Raw genomic sequence first — 24,107 nt, forward strand, 5'->3', positions numbered from 1 at the left:
ATTTTTTGCCATCCATCGTCGTCGTCGCGGGCAGGCAGAACAAAGCAAGAAGTGTGGTGTACCAACAAGACCTGTGGCAGTGCTGTTGTGTCGTTTGCGTATACGCACACTAATCGAAACCGCGCGCGGTGTGCCGAGAGTGCGAATTTTGGAAAAAAGAAAACAGGCAAAAAGTTTTGAACTTTTTTGCAAAAAATAAAAATTGTATTATTGTGAAATTGGTGTGCAGTAAAGTGAAGCGCATAAACACACGAACGCAGGACGTCCTCTTCCGGACATGAAGACCGTTAGGCTTCGAGATAAAAGCCCCGTTACGGTAGCGTGAGAAAACCGGGGCTAGGTCTCGGTAGCCCCTAGGTGGTTCTCCACCCCGAGACTAGGTAGCGCAGCCCTGATAAGGCTGCCTACCGAAAAAGAGGATCGCGAATGGCAAGAAGGCTTGAAATCCGGAACAAACGGCAGAAGCCCATAGAAAAGCAGACCACCGATTGGCGACTCGGCTCCTGGAACTGCAGGTCTTTGAATTTCTTGGGTTTCGAATTCGCCTTAGCGAAGGAGTTGCAACCTCGCAACTTCGATGTTGTGGCACTGCAGGAGGTGTGCTTAGAGGAGGAGCAGGTGCTAAACTGGCCAGGTTGGCAGACCGATTCCCGGTTTTTTCTGAGCGGCGGCAAGGACAAGAAGCTGGGTACCGGCTTTATCGTGCGGGGCAAGATGCAGGATCGCGTGTTCGGCTTCACGGCGTTCAGCGAGCGGATGTGTAAGTTGAGGATAAGAGGCCGTTTCTTCAACTACAGCATCATCAACGTGCACTGCCCCCACGAAGAAAAGACCGATGATGAGAAGGAAGCATTCTACGCGACGCTGGAGGATGTGTACGACGGCTGTCCGCGGCAGGATGTTAAAATCATCATTGGGGATTTGAACGCTCGGTTCGGAAGGGAGGAAATGTTTCGACCGACAATAGGTTCAGAAAGCCTACACGCGGTCACGAACGACAACGGCCAACGCTGCATCGACTTTGCAGCCTCCCGTGGAATGGTGGTCAGGAGCACCTATTTTCCTCGAAAGGACATCCACAAAGCCACCTGGACATCACCTGACCAACGGACGAAAACGCAAATCGACCACGTCCTGATCGACGGCCGATTCTTCTCGGACGTAACGCACGTGCGCACCTTTCGCGGTGCGAATATTGACTCGGACCACTACCTAGTTGGAGTTGACATGCGCTCAAAGCTGTCGACGGTGTTTAACCAACGCCGAAGCCGGCGGGCCCCTCCGTTCAACACCGCGTGTCTCCAGAACGGGGAAGTGGCCCACAGTTACGCGCAGCAGCTGGAAGCGAATCTGCCAGGTGAGGAGGAACTTGGCGCAGCCTCGCTCGAAGATGGTTGGAGCCGTATTCGCTCAGCCATCGGCAGTGCAGCGGAAGCCACACTGGGTAGTGCGATCCGAGTCAGCCGAAACGATTGGTACGACGACGAGTGCCAACGGATTACCGCCGAGAAGAAGGCAGCTTACGACAGGAAGCTGCACAAGGCGACGAGAGGGAACGTGGAACGATACAGGCAGGCTCGGAATCGGCAGGTCGCGGTCTTCAAGCTTAAGAAGCGCCAGCAAGAAGACCGAGATTGCGCGGAAATGGAGCAGCTATTCCGAGCTAACGAAACGCGGAAGTTTTACGAGAAGGTGAACCGGTCCCGCAAAGGCTTCGTGCCGCGAGCCGACGTGTGCAGGGACAACGGTGGAAACCTGATCGTAAACAAGAGCGAGGTGTTGGAAAGGTGGAAGCAGTACTTCAACGAGCACCTCAACGGCGATGAAGCGGACGGAGACGGCGTTGGAGTCAACCTTGGAGCGCCCGCAGCTGATGAACAGTTCCCGGCACCTGATCTAGAGACGGTGAAGAGGGAGATCAGGAAGCTGAAGAACAACAGAGCTGCCGGCAAGGATCGGTTACCCGGTGAGCTCTTCAAATATGGAGGAGAGAAACTGGCGAGGGCGCTTCACTGCGTGATCTCCAAGATCTGGGAGGAGGAGAAGCTACCGGAGGAATGGATGGATGGTGTCGTGTGCCCGATCTACAAAAAGGGCGATAAGCTGGACTGCGGCAACTACCGCGGCATCACGCTTATTAACGCGGCCTACAAAATCCTCTCCCAGATCCTCTGCCGTCAGCTGTCACCCCATGCAAGGAGGTTCGTGGGGCCCTACCAAGCGGGCTTCACTGGCGCGCGCGCCACCACGGACCAAATATTTTGTCTCCGACAGATCCTCGAGAAATGTCGTGAGTACAACGTGCCCACACATCACATCTTCATCGACTTCAAGGCGGCCTATGATACAGTCGACCGCGAGCAGCTATGGCAGATCATGCACGAGAACGGATTTCCGGATAAACTGACTCGGCTGATCAAGGCTACCTTGGATGGTGTGATGTGTCACGTGCGTGTTTCGGGGGATTTAGCGGAACCCTTTGGATCACGCCGAGGGCTGCGGCAAGGTGATGGCTTATCCTGTGCGCTGTTCAACATCGTTCTTGAGGGCATCATTCGAAGAGCGGGCATTGACACGAGTGGCACGATTATGAACAAGTCCTACCAGTTGCTTGCTTTTGCCGATGACATCGACATTGTGGCAAGAAACTTGGAGACGGTGAAAGATATCTACACCCGACTGAAGGTACAAGCAAGGCGTGTAGGACTTGGCATGAATACGACGAAGACGAAGTACATGAGAGGAAGGGGTTCGAAGGATGTCGGCCCCCCAAGCCTCACCCCTCTAACTGTGGATGGTGATGAGTTGGAGGAGGTGAGCGAGTTCGTGTACTTGGGATCGCTGGTAACCGCCGACAACGACACCAGCAAAGAGATCCGGACTCGTATTTTTGCTGGGAATCGTGCCTACTTCGGATTACGGAAGACCCTCACATCGGATCGAGTGCAACGCCGCACGAAGCTGACGATGTACAAAACACTGATTCGACCGGTAGTCCTCTATGGCCACGAGACCTGGACGATGCGGCAGGAGGACGAACGTGCCCTTGGAGTTTTCGAACGGAAGGTGCTACGAACGATCTACGGTGGAGTGCAGGTGTCTGACGGAGTGTGGCGAAGACGCATGAACCACGAACTGCACGCGTTTCTTGAAGAACCGACCATCGCCACCCAGGCGAAGATCGGGAGGCTCAGGTGGGCCGGCCATGTCGCCCGAATGGACGAGAGCCAGCCTGTCAGACTGCTTTTTGACCGCGCCGAACCAGCTGGCGGTACAGGCAGGAGAGCAGGGAAACCGCGCGCACGGTGGGGAGATCAAGTGAATGGTGATATCCGGAAGATCTGTAACCTGGGAAATTGGAGAGTAGCAGCCCAAGACCGAGAAAGATGGAAGCGTCTTCTTGCTACAGCACGCGTACCTGGTGCGCTATGCTGATTGGTATGGTATGGTATGAAAAGTCACTATCTATAAATTATGATGTTAAGTAACATTCTTCAAAATTTAAGCTAAAGAAATGATTGCACATTTCTGAATTCGTAAACATTGAAATGTTACCAAAATCATTAACATTTTTCTCCACTAATTTTCAAAATCGACAACATTGCTGTTCAAAATAAAAAAAATGTTGACGATTTTGAAAACATTTCAATTTCTCAGATATTTTGATGAAAATGATGCCCGGAACAATCATGCGACTCATCGTAGGATGCGTAATCGAAAAAAAATCAACAGGTCCAAACAAGTTTTCTGAGAGCCCTATCAAATGTATTGAGTTTATGAAGTTAAATTTAGAGACCAAATTCAATTTTAAGGATGGACACAGTTATTGAAAAAATAAATATTTTAATGTGAGCAAGGCACAATTCACCTTAAAGTAAATAAAGTAGCGTTTTTTTTTCAACATCACACACATTACACAGAAAAAAAATCAATTCTCGAAACCGTGAAGTCAGTTCACGATTATGAGAACCACGGAGGAATATATTCACGTTTATGGTGCAAATGCACCATACTCATGAATAAATTCCTTCGTGGATCTCACATTCGTGAACTTAATTCACGATTACGGGAATTGATTTTTTTCTGTGTACATCGCATTACTCTAGTGCAAAACATGTTTTTTTTAGATAAAACAAGCTCTTCCCGGCAAACTTCGTCCTGCCCTTTTTAGGTTTCCTGACGTTTCTTGCTTGTTTGGTAATTCAGCCTCCTGTGATCAAAATTTGATTTTACGCAACTTTTCCCATACAAACTGCAGATCTTCCGGAATTGGTTCCAGAGTGGCCAAAGTTGTAACTCTTTAGCGTAAGAACCTTCCTTGGGCTTATACGAACCCAATGCAGCAAAGAGCGCTCCGATCCGACTTTCCATTATCAACTGATGCGCGTTCGAACAAAACCGTCGAAATTTTTTATATATATAGACAATCGAAAATAAAAAATATATAATTCAACTTAAACAAAAAATAGATTTTTTCCGTGCATCTATTTTTTTGCTGAAAAGTCTGTTTGATTTGGCTGCAAAATTGCATGGAAAAGTAAAAATAGCAAATTTTTTTTGTTTCACATATGAAATGCATGGACAAAGTTTTATTAGAATATAAAAAAAAAATACTTGCAAAAACGTAAACAACTACTCTTCTTCCAAATCGCTCTTAAAATACACCTAACTCAAATTCAAACTCTTCACAAGCGCCATTCATCACAAACAAAAAGCATCATAAATTGCAAACAAATTGCAATTTCCACCTCAAACTCCGTCTTGCATCCTCTCTCCAAAAAATTACGCAACATTTGCACTATCCCACGGCACTCATCGCGTCATACCGTGCCGGACGATCATCTCCGTTGTTGAAGATGTCCAAGTTACGAAATCGCACACGCAATTGCTGTGCCAAACAAATGTGTCTGTGTGTGTTGTGACTCATCTCTTCATCTTCTTGCACCAGCACCTCACGCTGCGGCCTAAGCCGACAGGCTCGTTGACCTTGCATCTTCAAAGCCAACTCTGCATGAACAACTGATCGCCGATTACGATCGGCAGTGGCACGCCGTGATCACGGCGAGCTGAAATTAGCGAATCATGATCGGCTCGAGCTAATAATGTTGTATACGGCACAATAACAAAGGCCTCATCGATTACATCTTTCGCCACCTTTTTTTCGTGCCGCGAGATTTTTGTGGACTTCATCCAGCTGCTTGCCAATTTCAGAGCCCGCGAAGTCGTCCGAAGAAGGTTAACGGGAAAGACTCCCAGCGACGACGACTTGGCGAAACTTTCGCTTTCGCAGCGTTCACTTTCGTTGAACTTGGCCACAGGGCTAGACGCGACCATCTGGCTTGGTCTTGACTGCCCCTTTTCTTCTGCCTCTTCTACTGCCCAGAGAGTTCACGAAGGCACGAAGAGATGAAAATGATGAAGATAGACCCCAACCGTGGGGTGCCCAACGAGACACGACAAGGCAAACCAACGAACGGTTCTTGACCACCTTCCCCCTCCCTTCATTATTGGCCGATCGTAGCTAGTTTTGCGGAAGGTCGTGACTCAATCGCAGTTGAGCAATACTTTCGTTACGGTGCTTTCGTTGGGTGCGATACTTTCTCGTTGATTAAACAGCCAGATGATTAACGTCTCAAATTTAAACTAACTCTCTCCATTTTCATCTATACTGAAGAAGACCCCTTGCTTAATAAAGTGCAAGTTCAACGTTCGTATGCGCGCTAATCTGCACCGATTTTCGAGGAAGCTCGCCTCACTCACTCGCGATGTGTTAATTACTCGCAAGTGAGTTTTTATTTTTATCTTCTTCGGGAGTGCTTAACCTCGTGTGTGAGCGCAATGACGAATATAGGGGGAGAGGGGGTAATATGCACCCCCTAAGGGAAAACTGTGATTTCTCAACCATTACAACATTACTGTGGAAGAATTTTGTTCGATGTTCTAAAACAACCATTATTCTTCGTCATCTATGTGAAAAAAGTCTTGAAAAACCTCAAAATTGTTCGAAAATATCAAATTTTTAGAAATTTTTTGATTCATTTCAAACAACCATGCGGGGCATTATGCACCGCAACATTGGGGCAAAATACACTACAACAACGGGGCAAAATGCACCACAACATGGGGCAAAATGCACCGGGTAAAAGCAGTTTTCACTAGTCACCACTAGATGACACCGCTGTTTTTACAAAGGAGCTTCACAGCGGTGCATTTTGCCCCGGCCACGCTTTTTGCAGAAAATTAAATTAAAAATGCATTTTTTGATGTTTTTGGACTCATCTATCTACAGAATAGTGAAGATTATGGCAAAAATTATATACCTCAACACTTACAATAACAATAAATGCTTTTTATATTGTCCAAAAATCATAATGAAAGTTCAATGAAAATTAGATGAAAACACAGCATTTTAAAGTTTTGCAAATAACTTAAGCTGTTTTTATGCTACGATGCTCAATTTTTTCCAGCATGGTTTACAATGTTAAGCTTCCAATTTCTATGATTTTTTCCCCGGAAAATTCTTCCAAATACCGAGAAAAGCAGGGGGTGCATTTTGCCCCGGGGGTGCATATTACCCCCTCTCCCCCTATGTGTGGAAGTGTGTGGATGTACGCACGAGCAACAATCACAACAATAAATTATAATTATTATGCATGCGCAGGCAGGCAGACGGTATACGAAGTGAGGGCGTGAACGCGTGCGACTACATTTGCATTACAGAGGCGTACGAGTACACACGAGCGCGAGTGTGTCTAATTTGGACTTGATTTTTGTGTATGTAAAGCACATACCAAGCGGGGTTAGGGAGGGTCGAAAAATAAGAATTAGACAAAACTAAATTTTGGTAAATTTAATTTTATCAATTCTTTCAAAATTAAACTAAATTTGAGAGTAAAATTGCTTAGTTTTGATTTGAGACAAGTAACAAGTATTTAATCAAATTCGTGTTTTTAACACCTAAACTCCCAAGCTCGAGAAAAAGGGGTACTTTTGATAAAAATTCCCCCTTTTTCTAGAGCTTCGGAGTTCAGGTACTAATAGACAAGGGTCCTGATTGCTCCAAAAAGACTCAGTCACTCGCGAGCACAAATCTAAAGCGACGAAAAAATGCTCTGATGTATTCCTACCGTTTGTCACTTCCAAACCAATCGCTACCGAACACTCTCTTTTTGCTCTCTCTCTCTCATTCCAATCGGGTAGTACAGCGAATGGTTCAGAGAGACCGATTTCGTTAAGTCGCTCAAAGTTGACTGAGAATAGTTTGCGATCGGCTTTGCTTTGATCATTTAAGAAATTGCTTTAAAACAATGATATAAATAATATTTTGCAGTTTTGTTGTTTACACAACATCAAAGACACATTTGGCAGCAATTTCCACCATACCAAATTCTATTTGACGGCAAACTGTGGTAGTGCAGGCCAAATGAGCACCACGCTAGTATTTTTTTGGCTCTCTCCTCTCTGAGCATATTCGTTTGTGACTCAAGTTGACGGACGGAGTATGAAAAGAAATTCACGAAGTATTTGTTTCGCTGAGTGAAGCGATTGAGCAAGCCGCTGGCCGCCAGCCTGTTGTGTTCGCTCGCGAATGGTTGCGCGCTCCGGTCGGCAAAGATTGGTTCGGTGATGAGTGAGTGATTTCTGATCTTTGAACTGAAAATCAGGACCCTTGCTAATAGAATTTAACAGTTCATTTTCAAATCAAAGATTCGGAGAACCTTCAAATAATATAAATTCATAATCCTTTACAGCTGTGAGTTTAGCCATTCTTAGAGGAGAATAAGGATGCAAAAAAATCCAATGTCTTTATCCAATTAAAAATATATATCTCACGCTTTCTTAAACATTACTTATCGAGAAATTAGAAAGAGAGATGTGAGCCGATAACATAGAGTGACACTTTTTAAGCTGTTATGGAATTTTTTTACAGAAGCTTGACGAAATGATGCACTTTTAATGTCTCGATATGTTTACCAATAAACCAAAATCATTTTGTTATACATTCGGTTTTAGTTGATGAGTAAAACAGCAATTTGGTTTTTCCCTAAAATGTCTTCTTTGAAAATGTCTTATGGATTGGCAAAAAATAAAAATAAAATCATATGTTCGTTTCTCAATATTGTATTACATCATTTGTGCCACCATCTTGTATTTTAGAGTAGTTATGGGATCATATTTAAGCTCATCAATAAAAAAAGTCAACAAATTAATGCAAAAATTTCTTTTGTATTTTTTTATTTTATTGAAACTTTGATAACTTTGTTTTATGATCAAAAAGTCCATTTTTCGCACAAAATAATCCTAACCCTAATATTTTAAATACCTGATACACATTTTGTTGACCGTATCAAATGTTAAGGTCAATAGAAAATATTTTTTTTAAGATATGAAAAGTTCTCAGCAACCATTCACTGGCCAAATGTTGAATGTCTTTCAAGCAAAATTGCAGGAAATTGTCTGATTTCTCGAAAAAAAAAAATCAGGGATGCCCGAGCAGACGGAAATAACTTGGGAATAACATTTTTTGATGTTTGAAAATACTAGGCCAATACTATTTTATGTTTTTTTTTTTTATAACAAGATTTGTTATTCGTCGTTATGAATTTTTTGTTATCGGATTGTTATTGTAATGACAGACTAATAACATTTTTAGTTATTCTTCGAACAAATCTTTGTTTTTCTTTTTTGTTATTTTAACAACTAATCCGATCATCCCAATAACAATTGGAGGTATTCTTCCATAACAAAAAATGTTATTCACAAGTTGTTTTGGCTTTCAACCAATATCAGACTAATAACAAATTTTGTTATGATAACAAAACCTGTCATTAAACTCTTATGCAAAAATGCATTTTTCAAGAATATTCCATAAGACTTTCTGTTATCTCAACAGTATTTGTTATTGAAATGGCATGAATTTTGTTATTACCGTCTGCCCGGGTGGTAAAGCTCGATCATGATTATTGATCATTATACAGATGAAAAAACACCTTTTTAATAAAAAAAAATGGATTTTAACTAGCTTTAACTTGAAAACGGTGCACGATAACGAAATTTATGTACAGTAGGTACTTTATGATTGCAAATTTTAAATCTAAAATTTAAATTAAAAAATGATTTTACACCATGGTCTCTAAAAACATATGATTAATTTAAAAAAAAAACTGCAAAATTAATTTTGACTAATTTATGCCATAGCTCAAAAGATGCTATTTTTGTCATCTTAAACATATCCAAAAATACGATTTTACAAAAATGGTTGTTTTGTGAAATTCAATATTTATTTTTTTTAGTTTAAACAATCAAAACATGAAGAATTGTTATTTTCATCACAGTCTCTCCGAAGTCTTGTTTTTATTTATCTATTTAATTCAAAAATCAAGCTCTCCATCGTTGACCCGCGAATTCTGGTTCTGCAACCTAACAAATTTAACATCAATTAACTTTGCGGAAAATAAAACATCCTAAAAGGCCACTGCAAATATTTTTGAAAGGCTGAGGGGAGGGGAGAGGGGGGTTGGCAAAAAATAAAAATTGGAATAACAAGCCATATTTCAACATTTAAATGAAAAAGTGGTTTAAAATGCATTTTACAATACAATACATGTAGTTCTAAAATTCTAAGCTGAAACATTTTTATTTCGGTACTGCACATGGAAATTTTTCAAAAATTCGAAAGAATTTTTAATAAACCAAACATGCCAAAAATTATTCTAAACACAGGGGAATGCATTTAAATTCATTTCAGCTGATTGCAAAATTTCCATTGAAATTTTGAAAAATATTTTGTTTGTCACCAGATTTTTCAGGCCGATTTTGAAAGGGGGTGTGACAAAAACTTTTAAAAATATTTGTTCCAGCCTAAAGCATTTTCTTTTAAAATGCTGGTCAGTATGAGTTTATGATAATACTATAAATACTATGAATGAAGAAAATCGGGTATGAACTTTTCAATTGCTCTTATATATATATTTTTTTTTGTGAAAAAAGAAACATTTTTTTTAGCTTGATCAGAGAAGGTTATCCGCCGTAAAGGGATGTTTTTAGTAATTCCGTTATGAAACTTCTTAGTAATTTCTTACTTATCCTGTCATTCTCAACTCTTCATAACCAAAAATAACATTAATAATCAGAACTTTTCATCATCTTTTTGTCTCATGAAATCTTAGGCTCGTATTCAAGACAAGGTCTCTTTCAAATTTCACGGTTTTTTTTTTTTCAAAAGTATGCATTTGACACAGCTAGTTTAGAACCACCCTATATGCATTTGTATCCAGATGGGCATCTCAACACTTCAGGAGGTAGTCCAATTTTGGAAGCGCGGAACGTGCGGAGGGTATCTTTGCCGTCATCGTCCCGGTCCCAAACTTCAACTCCGACTCTAACTCTGCCGCCTCAGCAAACCCCAACGTAATAAATCTTCGCGACTTCTTCACGTGTCTGTACGCGGATATGTACGTGCGCCGTGTACATTACAGTACACTCACATGCGGTGTACTACTCCCTCTTCCCCTCCACCTTCTGAACACTGACCACGCGAAGTTCGCCACCATGACCGTGAGGAGTCGCCGGGTGAAATTGAAAATCGTAATTAGCATGATTGTCGTGTTTGATTTATATTTCAACCCGGCACCCGCGGACGATAGATACACCTTTTGGTTTCGTTTGCGTTTTCTTACCTGGTCCGTGTTGGCGGTCAATGCCCTCCACACCGCCGTGGACCCTTTCAACGGTCAACCCGTGCCGGCGATTCTTGGAAAATCGCGTGGTGGCAGCACGTGGACCACGACCGACCAGCAAAAGGCAATAAAACAAATTCGCACTTTCTCCAATCGCTTTGCCGTTGCGTGTTTTGCAAAATATTTGTCCCAGAGTTATGGGTTACGACGGTCAAACCCCATAATTAAGGTGAGGACGGTTTCGAATGGGACGGAAATGCAAATTGTGATGCTGACTCTATTATTGACTCAACAGTTGTGGCATTAAGTTATCACTGGCCGTTGCCATCGTGCTCTGCTGGCACACGAACATTTTGGACTAATTCAACAATACAAAAATATGAAATAACTAAAATTCTAAAATTCTAAAATACTAAAATACTAAAACACTAAAATACTAAAATACTAAAATACTAAAATACTAAAATACTAAAATACTAAAATACTAAAATACTAAAATACTAAAATACTAAAATACTAAAATACTAAAATACTAAAATACTAAAATACTAAAATACTAAAATACTAAAATACTAAAATACTAAAATACTAAAATACTAAAATACTAAAATACTAAAATACTAAAAAACTAAAATACTAAAATACTAAAATACTAAAATACTAAAACACTAAAATACTAAAATACTAAAATACTAAAATACTAAAATACTAAAATACTAAAATACTAAAATACTAAAATACTAAAATACTAAAATACTAAAATACTAAAATACTAAAATACTAAAATACTAAAATACTAAAATACTAAAATACTAAAATACTAAAATACTAAAATACTAAAATACTAAAATACTAAAAAACTAAAATACTAAAATACTAAAATACTAAAATACTAAAATACTAAAATACTAAAATACTAAAATACTAAAATACTAAAATACTAAAATACTAAAATACTAAAATACTAAAATACTAAAATACTAAAATACTAAAATACTAAAATACTAAAATACTAAAATACTAAAATACTAAAATACTAAAATACTAAAATACTAAAATACTAAAATACTAAAATACTAAAATACTAAAATACTAAAATACTAAAATACTAAAATACTAAAATACTAAAATACTAAAATACTAAAATACTAAAATACTAAAATACTAAAATACTAAAATACTAAAATACTAAAATACTAAAATACTAAAATACTAAAATACTAAAATACTAAAATACTAAAATACTAAAATACTAAAATACTAAAATACTAAAATACTAAAATACTAAAATACTAAAATACTAAAATACTAAAATACTAAAATACTAAAATACTAAAATACTAAAATACTAAAATACTAAAATACTAAAATACTAAAATACTAAATACTAAAATACTAAAATACTAAAATACTAAAATACTAAAATACTAAAATACTAAAATACTAAAATACTAAAATACTAAAATACTAAAATACAAAATACTAAAATACTAAAATACTAAAATACTAAAATACTAAAATACTAAAATACTAAAATACTAAAATACTAAAATACTAAAATACTAAAATACTAAAATACTAAAATACAAAATACTAAAATACTAAAATACTAAAATACTAAAATACTAAAATACTAAAATACTAAAATACTAAAATACTAAAATACTAAAATACTAAAATACTAAAATACTAAAATACTAAAATACTAAAATACTAAAATACAAAAATACTAAAATACTAAAATACTAAAATACTAAAATACTAAAATACTAAAATACTAAAATACTAAAATACTAAAATACTAAAATACTAAAATACTAAAATACTAAAATACTAAAATACTAAAATACTAAAATACTAAAATACTAAAATACTAAAATACTAAAATACTAAAATACTAAAATACTAAAATACTAAAATACTAAAATACTAAAATACTAAAATACTAAAATACTAAAATACTAAAATACTAAAATACTAAAATACTAAAATACTAAAATACTAAAATACTAAAATACTAAAATACTAAAATACTAAAATACTCAAATACTAAAATACTAAAATACTAAAATACTAAAATACTAAAATACTAAAATACTAAAATACTAAAATACTAAAATACTAAAATACTAAAATACTAAAATACTAAAATACTAAAATACAAAACCACAAAAAAACTAAAATACAAAACCACAAAAAAAATATTAATGAAACCAACTCCTGGGACCCACATATCAAACCTCTCCCCCCGCAGGGTTGACCCAATAAAAAAGTTAGCACTTCCTCATCACCGCGGAGGTGGCTTTTGACGGTGATCGCATAAATGGGCCAGCCTAGTTTCAGCAAATCCAATTACCAACCTCACCGCACAAGATCGTTTGAAGCCCTCAAGCGCTCTTGTCAACTGGCGCTACAGTTTAAGGTCAGCCTAATGACATCTCCGCCACAGTTATAGAATTTTGTATGGGGAATATTGGCGAAATGAAACTTTCTTTGTTTCGCATCGCAAGCCTCAGCTCTGAGGGTGACAGCTTTTGTGTGGGTTTAACTTGGAGCAGACAGCTTTCGGTTTAGTTTTTATTTCTCGAGCTTGGGCTTTCATCTTGAGTTTAACAATCCACCAGTAGAAACTGGTAAAGAACGCGTCAAAATCAGACCGTTCACTGTGAGGGACGTTTTTAAAATCTAGATCGTTCGGAGAGGAAAATTAAATACAGAGCAGTTCGATTCTTTATTAACGGTTAAATTCTTGGAACAAAACTGACAACTTCCCACATGGATTCAAAACTGGTCGAAGAAATTGATGATTCAGTTTAATTTATAAAGTGGGTGTTACGATTAAAGCTTGCTGTTCTGGATTAACTTTGACGTCGTTCGACTCAAATGAGGCTGTCTCGCCAACTCTGTCGATTCTTGTTTAACGGTAAACTAAACTAGACTGGCATACTTTAAACAGACTATATAGCAGAAGTGATTCATCATTATTACATCAATCATCAAACAATTGGCTCTGTTTTATGGAATGTCTAAAATCCCCTGATAACTAAAAAAACATAACATTATTGAACCACAACCACAAAGTCAAGTAATAACCCTAGTAACAAAAAGTTTCAAAAGAGCTCTTCAAGATAGTTAAGCAATTCTCTGCGAAATCGGTCTTTTTTTTTATTTTTGTATCCGAATTAAACTTTTTTGGTGCCTTCGGTATGCCCAAAGAAGCCATTTTGCATCATTATTTTGTCCATATAATTTTTTAATACAAATTTGGCAGCTGTCCAATATAAAAATGATTTATAAAAATTCATAAATCTGTATCTTTTGAAGGATTTTTTTGATCGATTCAATAATTACAAATGATTACGCCCTTTGAAATAACAGTCCTGATTAAAAAAATTAAAGTGTTTTGAAAAGATCGGGAAATTTCACGAATGTTTCATATTTTAACATTGAAAATCAGACCATTTCTCAGCTCTTCAGAAAAATATTTTTCAAAAGTGGGCACTGATTTAAAAAAAAATTATAACTGCAAATATTTTCAAAAATTTACCTAAAAATGGATATATTTTGAAAACGGTACACTCTCTCAAAATTTCACTACAGTTCTTTTCGATTTTACAGTTGCAAATTCGATTTTACAATTAAGGCCGTTGCAACTATTTTTCAAAGTTTATGTCGCCCCCCCCCTTCAAAATTGCTCTGAAAAATCAGGGGGCAAAAAAAATATTTTTCCAAAAAACTTCAAAATTTCCATGAAAATAGAAGTCTAATCAGCTGAAAACAAACTAAAATGCATTTTTCTGCATTGATAATCATATTTAGCATGTTTGGGCTTGTTTAAAAATGTTTTGAATTATTATGAAATTCCAATGTACAGCACCGCAAAAATTTTATTTTTCGCAAAAAATATTTTTTTCGTGAATACTTAGAAATATTGGAAACTAATGATGGCAAAACAACTGGACAGTTATATAATGCATTTTAAAACACTTTTTTCATTAAAATGTGGACTCCATGGCTCGTAATTTCAATTTTTATACTTTTTTATTTGTTTGGCCACCCCCCCCTTCGACTTTGGTCAGAGTCGAGGGACATAAACTTCAAAAAATATTTGCAACGGCCTAAGTTGAAAAATTGCTGCGACCAATACTTCGAAAATCAGTGTTGATTCAAAAATTCATAACTCGATCAAACATTTTTTGCCTATTCTGGAAACTTCTGAAAAGTTGGCATTTGATGTCCTCTAAAACATATAAAAAAAGTGTTTTTTTGCAAATCAAGTTTTAGTGACAAAAAGTTAAATTAAAATTCACCAAATCTTTTTTTACCGTGTATCATTTGTTTCAGTGTAGTCCTTATCCATAGCTACAACTTTGCCGAAAACACCAAATCGATCCAAAAATTCCTTCAAAAGATACAGATTTTTGAGTTTTCATTTATCATTTTTGTATGGGCAGCTGCCAAATTTGTATGGAAAATTATATGGACAAACTAATGATGCAAAATGGCTTCTTTGGGCGTACCGATGGCACCAAAAAAAGTTTCAGCTGGATTTAAAAATCAAAAAAAAAACGAATGTCCAAAATCTCAGAGAATAGCTCAATATTCAAAATTTCAATGTGAATAGAACTAATTTTAGAGACGATTGAAAATCATCCAGCTAAACGAAAAAAAACACCTTTATAATCGTGAGCAACTTGCATTCATTTGAGAATTAATTGCATGAACTCACGCACAAATTTGTTCATTTATTTCCAAATTGCAAGATTTTTATGATAACGGGATTAATATTGTTAAAAATACGTTGTATTTTTTTAAATCAAGGAAATGTTATATTCCAATTATTTTACATTGATAACTGATTTTTGTTCAAAATTGATTTCTTATTAGATTTGAAAAGCACCAAATAATGCTGTGAGTTCGGTTTTCAGTTCGTTTGATCAAAATGCGATTTTTCCTGGACAGGTAACATTCCTACGATTGACTAATGTTGCTATTGATTGGAAATTTTGGCAAAGACATTTAAAATACATTGCTTCAGGTGGGGCAAGTGCGCCATACTTCATAATGATCATCATAATGTATTGGAAAACAAGTACAGTCATGCCCCGGTTTTGCACGCCTCGATTTTGCACTGTCTCGGTTTTGATTCGTTCAGCTGCCTCGGTTAAGCACGGTTCAGTGCTTAACTGAAGCACAGAGCTTATTAGATTTTGTCTATATGGGAGACATTGGCTATAATCGTATGAAAAATCATGCAAACATCAAAAATTATATTGTTTTGGAATCGGGTGAAAATTTTCACAAAAATACGTATTTTTCCTGTATTTTGAAAATGCAATGTTTCTCTAAAAAAATAACTCTAATTATTGTTATTGCAATATGGGTATCAAATGATTGGAATTTTTGAAAACACTCACACTTTTCACAAAACTACGTATTTTCGAAAAAAATACTCAAAATTGCAGTTTTTACAATATGGGTATCAAACGATCGGGATTTTTTCATACATTTCGTATGTAATAACAACAATTTTTGAAAATACTCAAAATTTTCACAAAACTACTTTTTTTTGAAAAAATACTCAAAATTTCATTTTTTTACAATATGGGTATCCAACGATCGGGATTTTTTGTATGAAACATTTCGAATGTAATAACTATTTTTTTGGAAATACTCAATATCTCGAAAATACGTAGTTTTGTGAAAATATTGGATATTTTCACAAATTTATGCTATAACTTTCGAAATGTATGAACAAATCCCGATCATTTGATATTCATATTGTGAAAAACTGAAATTTTGAGTATTTTTTTCGAAAATACGTACTTTTGTGAAAATTTTGCGTATTTTCAAAAAATGTTGTTATTACATTCGAAATGTATGAAAAAATCCTGACCGTTTGATACCAGTATTTTAAAACCTGAAATTTTGAGTATTTTTTTCGAAAATAAGTAGTTTTATGAAAATTTTGAGTATTTTCAAAATATGTTGTTAATACATTCGAAATGTATAAAAAAATCCCGATCGTTCGATACCCATATTGTAAAAACTGAAATTTTGTGTATTTTTTTTCGAAAATACGTAGTGTTTGTGCAAGAAGTCATTTATGTACGTCCCATATGTGTTTACATCCCGCAAGACAATGTAGTTTAAGTTCTATTATAACTGCTCAATAAAAGTACTTTGCCTCTTCGCGCGCTGACCACCGTCCGAGACGGTTGGCTTAGCAGTCACCTCAAACGATTGTTTTATTCAATTAAGAAATTCTACGCGCCTGAATTACAACAACAGCAACACATCGTAGGGAATTCGAAGTCAGCCTCTAGCTGAACACGTAGTTTTGTGAAATTTTTTAGCCTTTTCAAAAAAAAAAAATTTAACATTCGAAATTTATGAAAAAAAAACTGATTATTTGATACCCATATTGCAAAAACAATATATTTTTGGTTTCTTTAGAGAAAAAAATGCATTTTCAAAATACAGAAAAACTACTTATTTTTGTGAAAATTTTCATGAAACTATAATTTTAATGGATAGCTGACATCATCCCGATTCCAAAATACTATAATTTTTTAATGTTTGCATGATTTTTCATACGATTATAGCCAATGTCTCCCATATAGCCATAATCCCATAAGCTCTGTGCCTCGGTTATGCACGCCTCGGTTTTGCATCCCCCATATGTGGTGCTAAACCGAGGCATGTCTGTACACAAATGTGATTTACTCCAACATTCCAAAAATTTAAAAAAGTCATCCTCACTTACACAAACCCTTTTCTTCTCCTTCGCAGAAGCTACCCCCATCGTCGCAGAGCCATCCACAGACGCCGCCAGCCGACAGAGCAAAGCCGTCTCCACACACTGCCCGCGGTCCTGTCCGCCGGGAACGACCCCGGCGGAGGCCGTCTGCGGCTCGGACGGCCTCATCTACGCCAACAGCTGCGAGATGAAGAAGAAAACGTGCACAAAAAATGCGCCCAACAGTGTAGTGGAAGACCGGGATGGGTGCGAGCGGGCCAAGGGTTCACAGTGTGGCCATCGGTGCCCCACGGACAAGGACTTGGTGTGCGGAACCGATGGGCGGACGTACCTTAACCGGTGCATGCTGCGGGTGCAGGCTTGCCGCGTTGGAACCGCTGCCGTTTCGTTAGCGCACGTTGGACCTTGCAGCAATGGATCCGTCATCCGCGAGAGCTGTCCGGTGGATTGCAACAGGCATTTAGCGCAGATTCCCGTGGGGAACCAACTTCTGACTAATTGGGTTTCCCCTTTTTTTGTAGTGCCCCCCAAGACGGTCCGGTTTGCGCCTCGGACGGCAACGTGTACAACTCGACCTGCCAGATGAAGCTGATCACCTGCGGCCAGGGAGTGGTCCGTACGAGCCGGAAGCACTGCCAAAGCACCCGCAACTGCCGTGAGTCCTGCTGGCGGGTGGCCCGTCCCACGTGCGGTTCCGACGGCCGGCTGTACGCCAGCGCCTGCAAGATGCGATCGTCCAACTGCGGCAAGCATGTGTTCGAGGTCCCGATCTCGTTCTGCATGTCCCAGGAACGTGCCGGTGGAAGCTCGCTGGCGGCGACCAACAAGATCGAAGACTGCCCGACGGAGTGTTCCCGCGAGGCCCAGCAGATGATCTGCGGCAGCGACGGTAACGTATACACCTCGATGTGCGAACTCAAGATGCTCAACTGTGGGTAAGTATTCAGCTAAGCTCAAGTCCCCGCGCAACAATTCCCCATAAAACGCTCCTTTAATTTACAGCCAGCGCAAAAAGATCCAGGTGGTGACGATCGACCGGTGCAAGCAGAAGATGAGCCGCTGCAAATCGATTCCGGCCTGCAAGCATCACAGCAAGAACGGCGGAAGCTCGTCGGCGTCGATCTTTGGACCCGTTGACCAGAAGGATCTGCTCTGCGGTACCGACTCGCGGACGTACAACAACGAGTGCGAGCTGGCGCGAGCGACGTGCTTGTAAGTTTGAAAATCATTCATTGGTTTTGGATTGAAATCCAGAATTAGCACATCACAACCCTCTCTTTCTTATCTAATTCAACCATAACGCAGCAAATTTTTCGAACGCATCCTTGAGATTGTCTTGCGTTGGTTGCCATCTAGCATCCTTCTTGTCATTTAATTTGCAGAGCGTCAAAAAAATTAAAATGCAATAAAACAAGCATTAAAGCGGCCAGGCTTACCGTGTAAATTTAACCACAAAGATGATTCGTTGAAATGATAAGTTTGAACACAAACAACAAACAACACATTTCTGAACCTTCTGGAGAGAAAAAATGTGAGGATCCTAACGTTCCATTTTGTGTTTTGCTCGTCTCCACCCTCTTTTTTCGATCAAAATATGACGTCATAAGGTATAAGGGTACACAGCAACCAAGGAAGTTGTTGTCTTCTTATTCCAAAACTGTTGAACTTACAGACCCACTCATGAAATAATTTAGATATAAAAAAATACAAATTTTGTTGCAAATTTTTTCGATCAATTTACTAGCTATCAAATGCAATAATGCTTTAAATTGTTCATCTGCAGGGTTCATCTGCTCTTTTCTGAAAAAAAAACAATTAAAATAATATTTATTTCAAAATAAAAACTAAGTCTCGGAGGTCACATCGCCTGTTACGATAAATTGCCAACTAATCAGAGATATGTATAAAAACGATTTTTTTTTTTCATGAGATATCTCAATTTCATTTTATTTTTCTTGCTTAGGCCGGTACAAATTTATATCAAAGATCAAACAAATTTTCGAATTTCATATTTTATTTCATTTGTCGGCTTTCATTTGAGTCTATTAGAAAGAACGGTGCTTCGCAAATAAAATTTATGCAGCCATAACTATGAAAAAACTTAAGCGAAAATAGTCGCAATATAATTTCGTGCTGGCGGAAATATTAAGAAATATATATTTTTTAATAATATTCGTGCCCAAGCAAAATCAAATGGCGTCGCAGGCGTTTTGATAGGCGATAAAACGTTCCATAGCTTTAAAATCAAAACATTTACAACATTTAAAAATTATGTTTACCATTTAAAAAAAATGATTCTTCGACTACGAAAACAGCACGATTCGAAATAAAAGATTGGGCCGAACATTGTACTTTAGGATGCTTAGCCGAAATTATCAGTACCATAAAAATTTTCGTAATTGAACTGACAATCTTTGTATTAACCAGAGCGTTTGGTACGGTATGTCCACGCATCCTTCCTCCCCTGTAGATTCTGTGAAATGTGATCCGTTCTCAGAATCCTCTCTGCGGTAAACACAACGCAGTAGGGCTGGCCGCTTTAGTTTTTGTAATACATTTTCGGGTGCTCTCGGATGTACTGCAATTATTTATAATGACAAGAAAAGTGCATGGGGCGTAATTTAATCACAAGACTTTCCAGCATGCTTTCATCGGACTGGCTGCGTTTGTGTTAGATTAGATTAGATTAGATTAGTGATTGAACTGGCAATTTTTGTACCCATCGTCATCGCGTTATCGTAGTTTTATTGAAAAAAGTTGATTTTTACCAAGGTTGTTAATCAATAAAATTATCGTCGATAATATTGTCGTCTACAATATCGACAATGGTTATCGTCATCGTCGAGACGATAACGATAATTGTATCGGCGATAATCTTATCGCCGATAAAGGACCATCACTCATTTTCAAATCATTCTAAAATGTACTAAATTCAACAAAATCGTGTTAAATTTTCATTACTTTCACCAAGAATATATTTTTTTTAATGTTGTAAGTTTCAAAGTATAAATAATCAAAATTGTTTACAAAATATAGTATTTTTTCGAAAGTACTCAAATTTTCATAATTTGCAATATGGGTATCAAACGAAGCTAAATTGTGTATGCCATTTCACTTTATTTGAGTTTTTTCATACTAAAATTTACACAAAATATCGTAGTTTTTGAAAAAAATAAAATTTTCAAAATTTGCACTATGGGTATCAAACGGAGAAAAAATTGGTATGCTTTTTCACTACATCAGAGTTTTTTTTTTTTTTTGAGAAATACTAACATTTTTACAAAATACCGTAGTTTTTCGATACTCATCAAATTTTCAAAATTTGCAATGTGGGTATCATACGAAGCAAAATTTTGCATGCAAGCTTTCAAATTTTATATGCTTCATAAAAAAATTTGCTTCGTTTGATACCCATACATATTGCAAATTATAAAGTTTTTAATATTTTCCAAAATTAGGATATTTTGTAAAAATTTTAGTGATTTACAAAAAAATTAAAATGCATTCAAAATTTTCGAAAAACGAAACGAAACAAAAAAATATCTAATAATCTGAAAATTCATATCAAATTTCGCTTCGTATTTTCGAAAAAATAAGGTATTTTGTGAAAATTTTAGTATTAAAAAAAATCTAACAAAGTGAAAAACCACACAAAATTTCGCTTCGTTTGATACCCATATCGCAAATTACTCAAATGAAGTTCTCAAACCTTTGAAAAAACTTTGTAGATTGTTATGTTACCAACATGACCAGAATGACAAAGAATATGGCTAGACTGTCGATGTACGATGCACATCATTTAGGGGAAATATACCCTTTCTAATCAAACACCTATCTTCGTCATATAGAGAGTTTGATGCTCGATTAAAGCTCCAAAAATACTATTTAGGCTATAAACATACCAGCAACAGCACCGCCTCAAGTAAGCACGCAAATTTATGCCATTCACTGGCCAAAAAGATCAAATTTAATGCACTTTTGATCATAATTTCTATTTTGCGAGACCATTTCTCATCATTTTGGTGGCACACACATCCACAAGATCAGAGGTTAACTGCTTAACGAAAGTCGCCATCAATATCATTTCACTTGCGCTAACGATTTCAAAGCGCTTAAGATATAAAATTGCTTCCAACTACCGGCAACATGTTCTTTTGCACATTAGTTAGTCACTCACTTGAAAAATAATCCCGAAACATGTAAATAATTAGCAAGCGCCATCAAAAAAACAAACGCGCTAAGTCTTCTTTTGAATACCCATTTCAATCGAAGGCCGAAGAAAACCGAGCGAAGAGCGAAGGCAAATAAAGAACAAAGGGTGGCCACCAACACAGCAAGTGAGCAAGTGCTGCCAGGAAACTTTCGCTATAAATGCTACTTTTCGTGAGTGTTCGCTTAAAATTTCATCAATTTTGGCAGCACTTAGCAGACCCAAAAGAGCGCTGGAAGAAAAAAAGAACTAAGCTGAAAATAGAAAAATGGGCGTGGCCCAATGCACTCGACTGATTAGAATGCATTTTTGAAATATTTTTTTTTAAATGCTTGAAAAAGAAATAGCATTACTTTTAATAAAAGTGAAAATAAACAGAAATGTTCACAAAAAGTTGCTCTACTCGTTGGTGTACTTGGTTTTAATACATTTCAAGGAACACTCAAGATTATCCAGCATCATTCAAACACGACCGGTTATTAGGCTTAAAAAGGGCATGTTTCCTCTAGACCATGGTGCAACAAGATTTTTGTTACCAAAATTCTAGTATATTGAAAACTACGGAAACCATCAATCTAATCTATCTAATAGGAGGAGAATCGGGAATAATAATCTGTACATTTTCTGTTGAATAATCTTTGCCTGCAGAAAAAAATAAACATCCTTTCAATTCCAGACGCGGCGTCCAGCTGGCCCACATCGGTGCCTGCACCGTCCTGAAGACCAAGGCCGACAGCAACGACTGCTCGTACTGCGCCCCCGAGGAGGAAACCCTGACCCCGATCTGCGGCTCCGACGGCAACACGTACCGATCGCGCTGCGAGCTGAAGCAGAAGACGTGCGGCCTCCGAGTGGTGCCCGTTTCGCTGAAGAACTGCGCCACGACGGCCCTGTGCGAGGCCAACTGCGACGCCCTGCCGACCGGCTATATCTGCGGCTCGGACAACAAGCTCTACCCCAACGAGTGCTACATGCGCAAGGAGAACTGCGGCAAGCACATGTTCGTGGTGCCGATCAAGCGCTGCCTGTCGGCGTTCACCTTCAAAGGCTGCTCCCGAATCTGCCCGCAGGAGTTCGAACCGGTGTGCGGAACCGACGGCAAGACCTACTCGAACGAGTGCTTCCTCAGCATCGAAAACTGCCGGTCACGATCGATCCAGAAGAAACACATCGGCCCGTGCGGACGACCCGAGGAACCGTCGCACAACTATTTGTACTAAGAAGCCAACACCACAAAACTGCCACACAGTCACTAAGGCTAAACCCTTTTCCACAACCCTGAAAACCCCGTGAGTCCGTTCCATAACCTCTAAAACCTAGGGAAGAAAAAGAGAGAAAAAAAAACTCATTGCCACAAGCTGTCCTTATCTTTACTTTCTAGCTGTTAAGGCTGTTTAGATGTTAGAGTCGTAATTTAACAAAAAAAAGAACTAGTTATTCAGAATAACCAGTGCGCGAGAAGTACTAGAGCAACGTTTAGTACCGCGGAGGCGTCAATACAAGTATACATTAGTGTTCTAAAATCAACCCCAACCAACCAACGTTCGGCCAACAAAAGTATTTCGAAAACGAAGAAGAACTGAGAAAATGAAGACTTGAAAAACAAATCACACACCCCCTCTTTTTCGACACTCTTCCTCTCTTCGGGTAAAATTTACACTTTACACTAATCGAAAGTCTAATTATTTTACTGTTCTATGTCGTGCTCGGAGAAAATGTTGTACGCAGTGTTCTATTTTAGCAGATACGTTTAAAAAAAGACATAATATTAGTTCAAATTGCGCTAAGTTTTAGCTGTTAGTTGACGCACGTGTAAAAAAATAGTGAAACGAGTTTTTTTTTATTATTATTTTATAATAATTATTTTTATTAGTCAAACGGAACATAACGATGAGCAGTGATCCTTTCGCGAATCATGTGTAATTTATTGAAAGCAAAAAAAAAACATTCGAAAAAAAACGTAATTTATTGAAAACAAAACAACAACATTTTAGTTTGTAAGTTCACTCCCACACACAACACACACATATCGCGCTGCAGCAGTGTAGTATTATTTTTGTCTGTTTACTGAAAACAAAAATACCGCGTTTAGTTAAACGGTTGAAGCGCGCGAGAAGAGATAGTTGTACGCTATAACTATTGTAGCAGAGATTTTGTTTTTTTAGAATCGAGTGATCGGAACCAGTGACGTGACGAAGAGAAGAAAATTGAAGCAAGTTGCCGCGGGAGTTTGCTTTTCGATGTAGGATTATGAATTTTTGCTAAAAATTACAAATAAACGAAAAATTTAAACAAGTGGTGATGCTTTTAATTTGATTTGTGAATATATCCCTTTAAACGTTTTGAACTATGAATTATTAAAATAATCGTTTGATTCAAACTAGGAAATCGACGATTTAGAAAAAGGATTTTCTCAAATAGATGATTTTTTACCGAATTCGATCTTTGAAAATCGGTA

At 37.7% G+C, this 24,107-nt stretch overlaps 1 protein-coding gene across 1 annotated transcript in view; it reads left to right on the forward strand.

The window, feature by feature from the left end:
• Positions 1–23,945, forward strand: part of LOC120420567 (agrin) — a 151,285-nt gene extending 127,340 nt beyond the window's left edge. Inside the window, exons 2-5 of the mRNA XM_039583644.2 lie at positions 17,472–17,895; positions 17,961–18,374; positions 18,442–18,651; positions 22,326–23,945. Of these exons, the coding sequence (XP_039439578.1) occupies positions 17,472–17,895; positions 17,961–18,374; positions 18,442–18,651; positions 22,326–22,869 (1,592 nt within the window). The 3' untranslated portion in view covers positions 22,870–23,945. The remainder of the gene's footprint in view (positions 1–17,471; positions 17,896–17,960; positions 18,375–18,441; positions 18,652–22,325) is intronic.
• The last annotated feature ends 162 nt before the right edge of the window (positions 23,946–24,107 follow it).

This window comes from Culex pipiens, chromosome 3 (genome assembly GCF_016801865.2).
Source record: "Culex pipiens pallens isolate TS chromosome 3, TS_CPP_V2, whole genome shotgun sequence".
NCBI classification, from domain to species: Eukaryota; Metazoa; Arthropoda; class Insecta; order Diptera; family Culicidae; genus Culex; species Culex pipiens.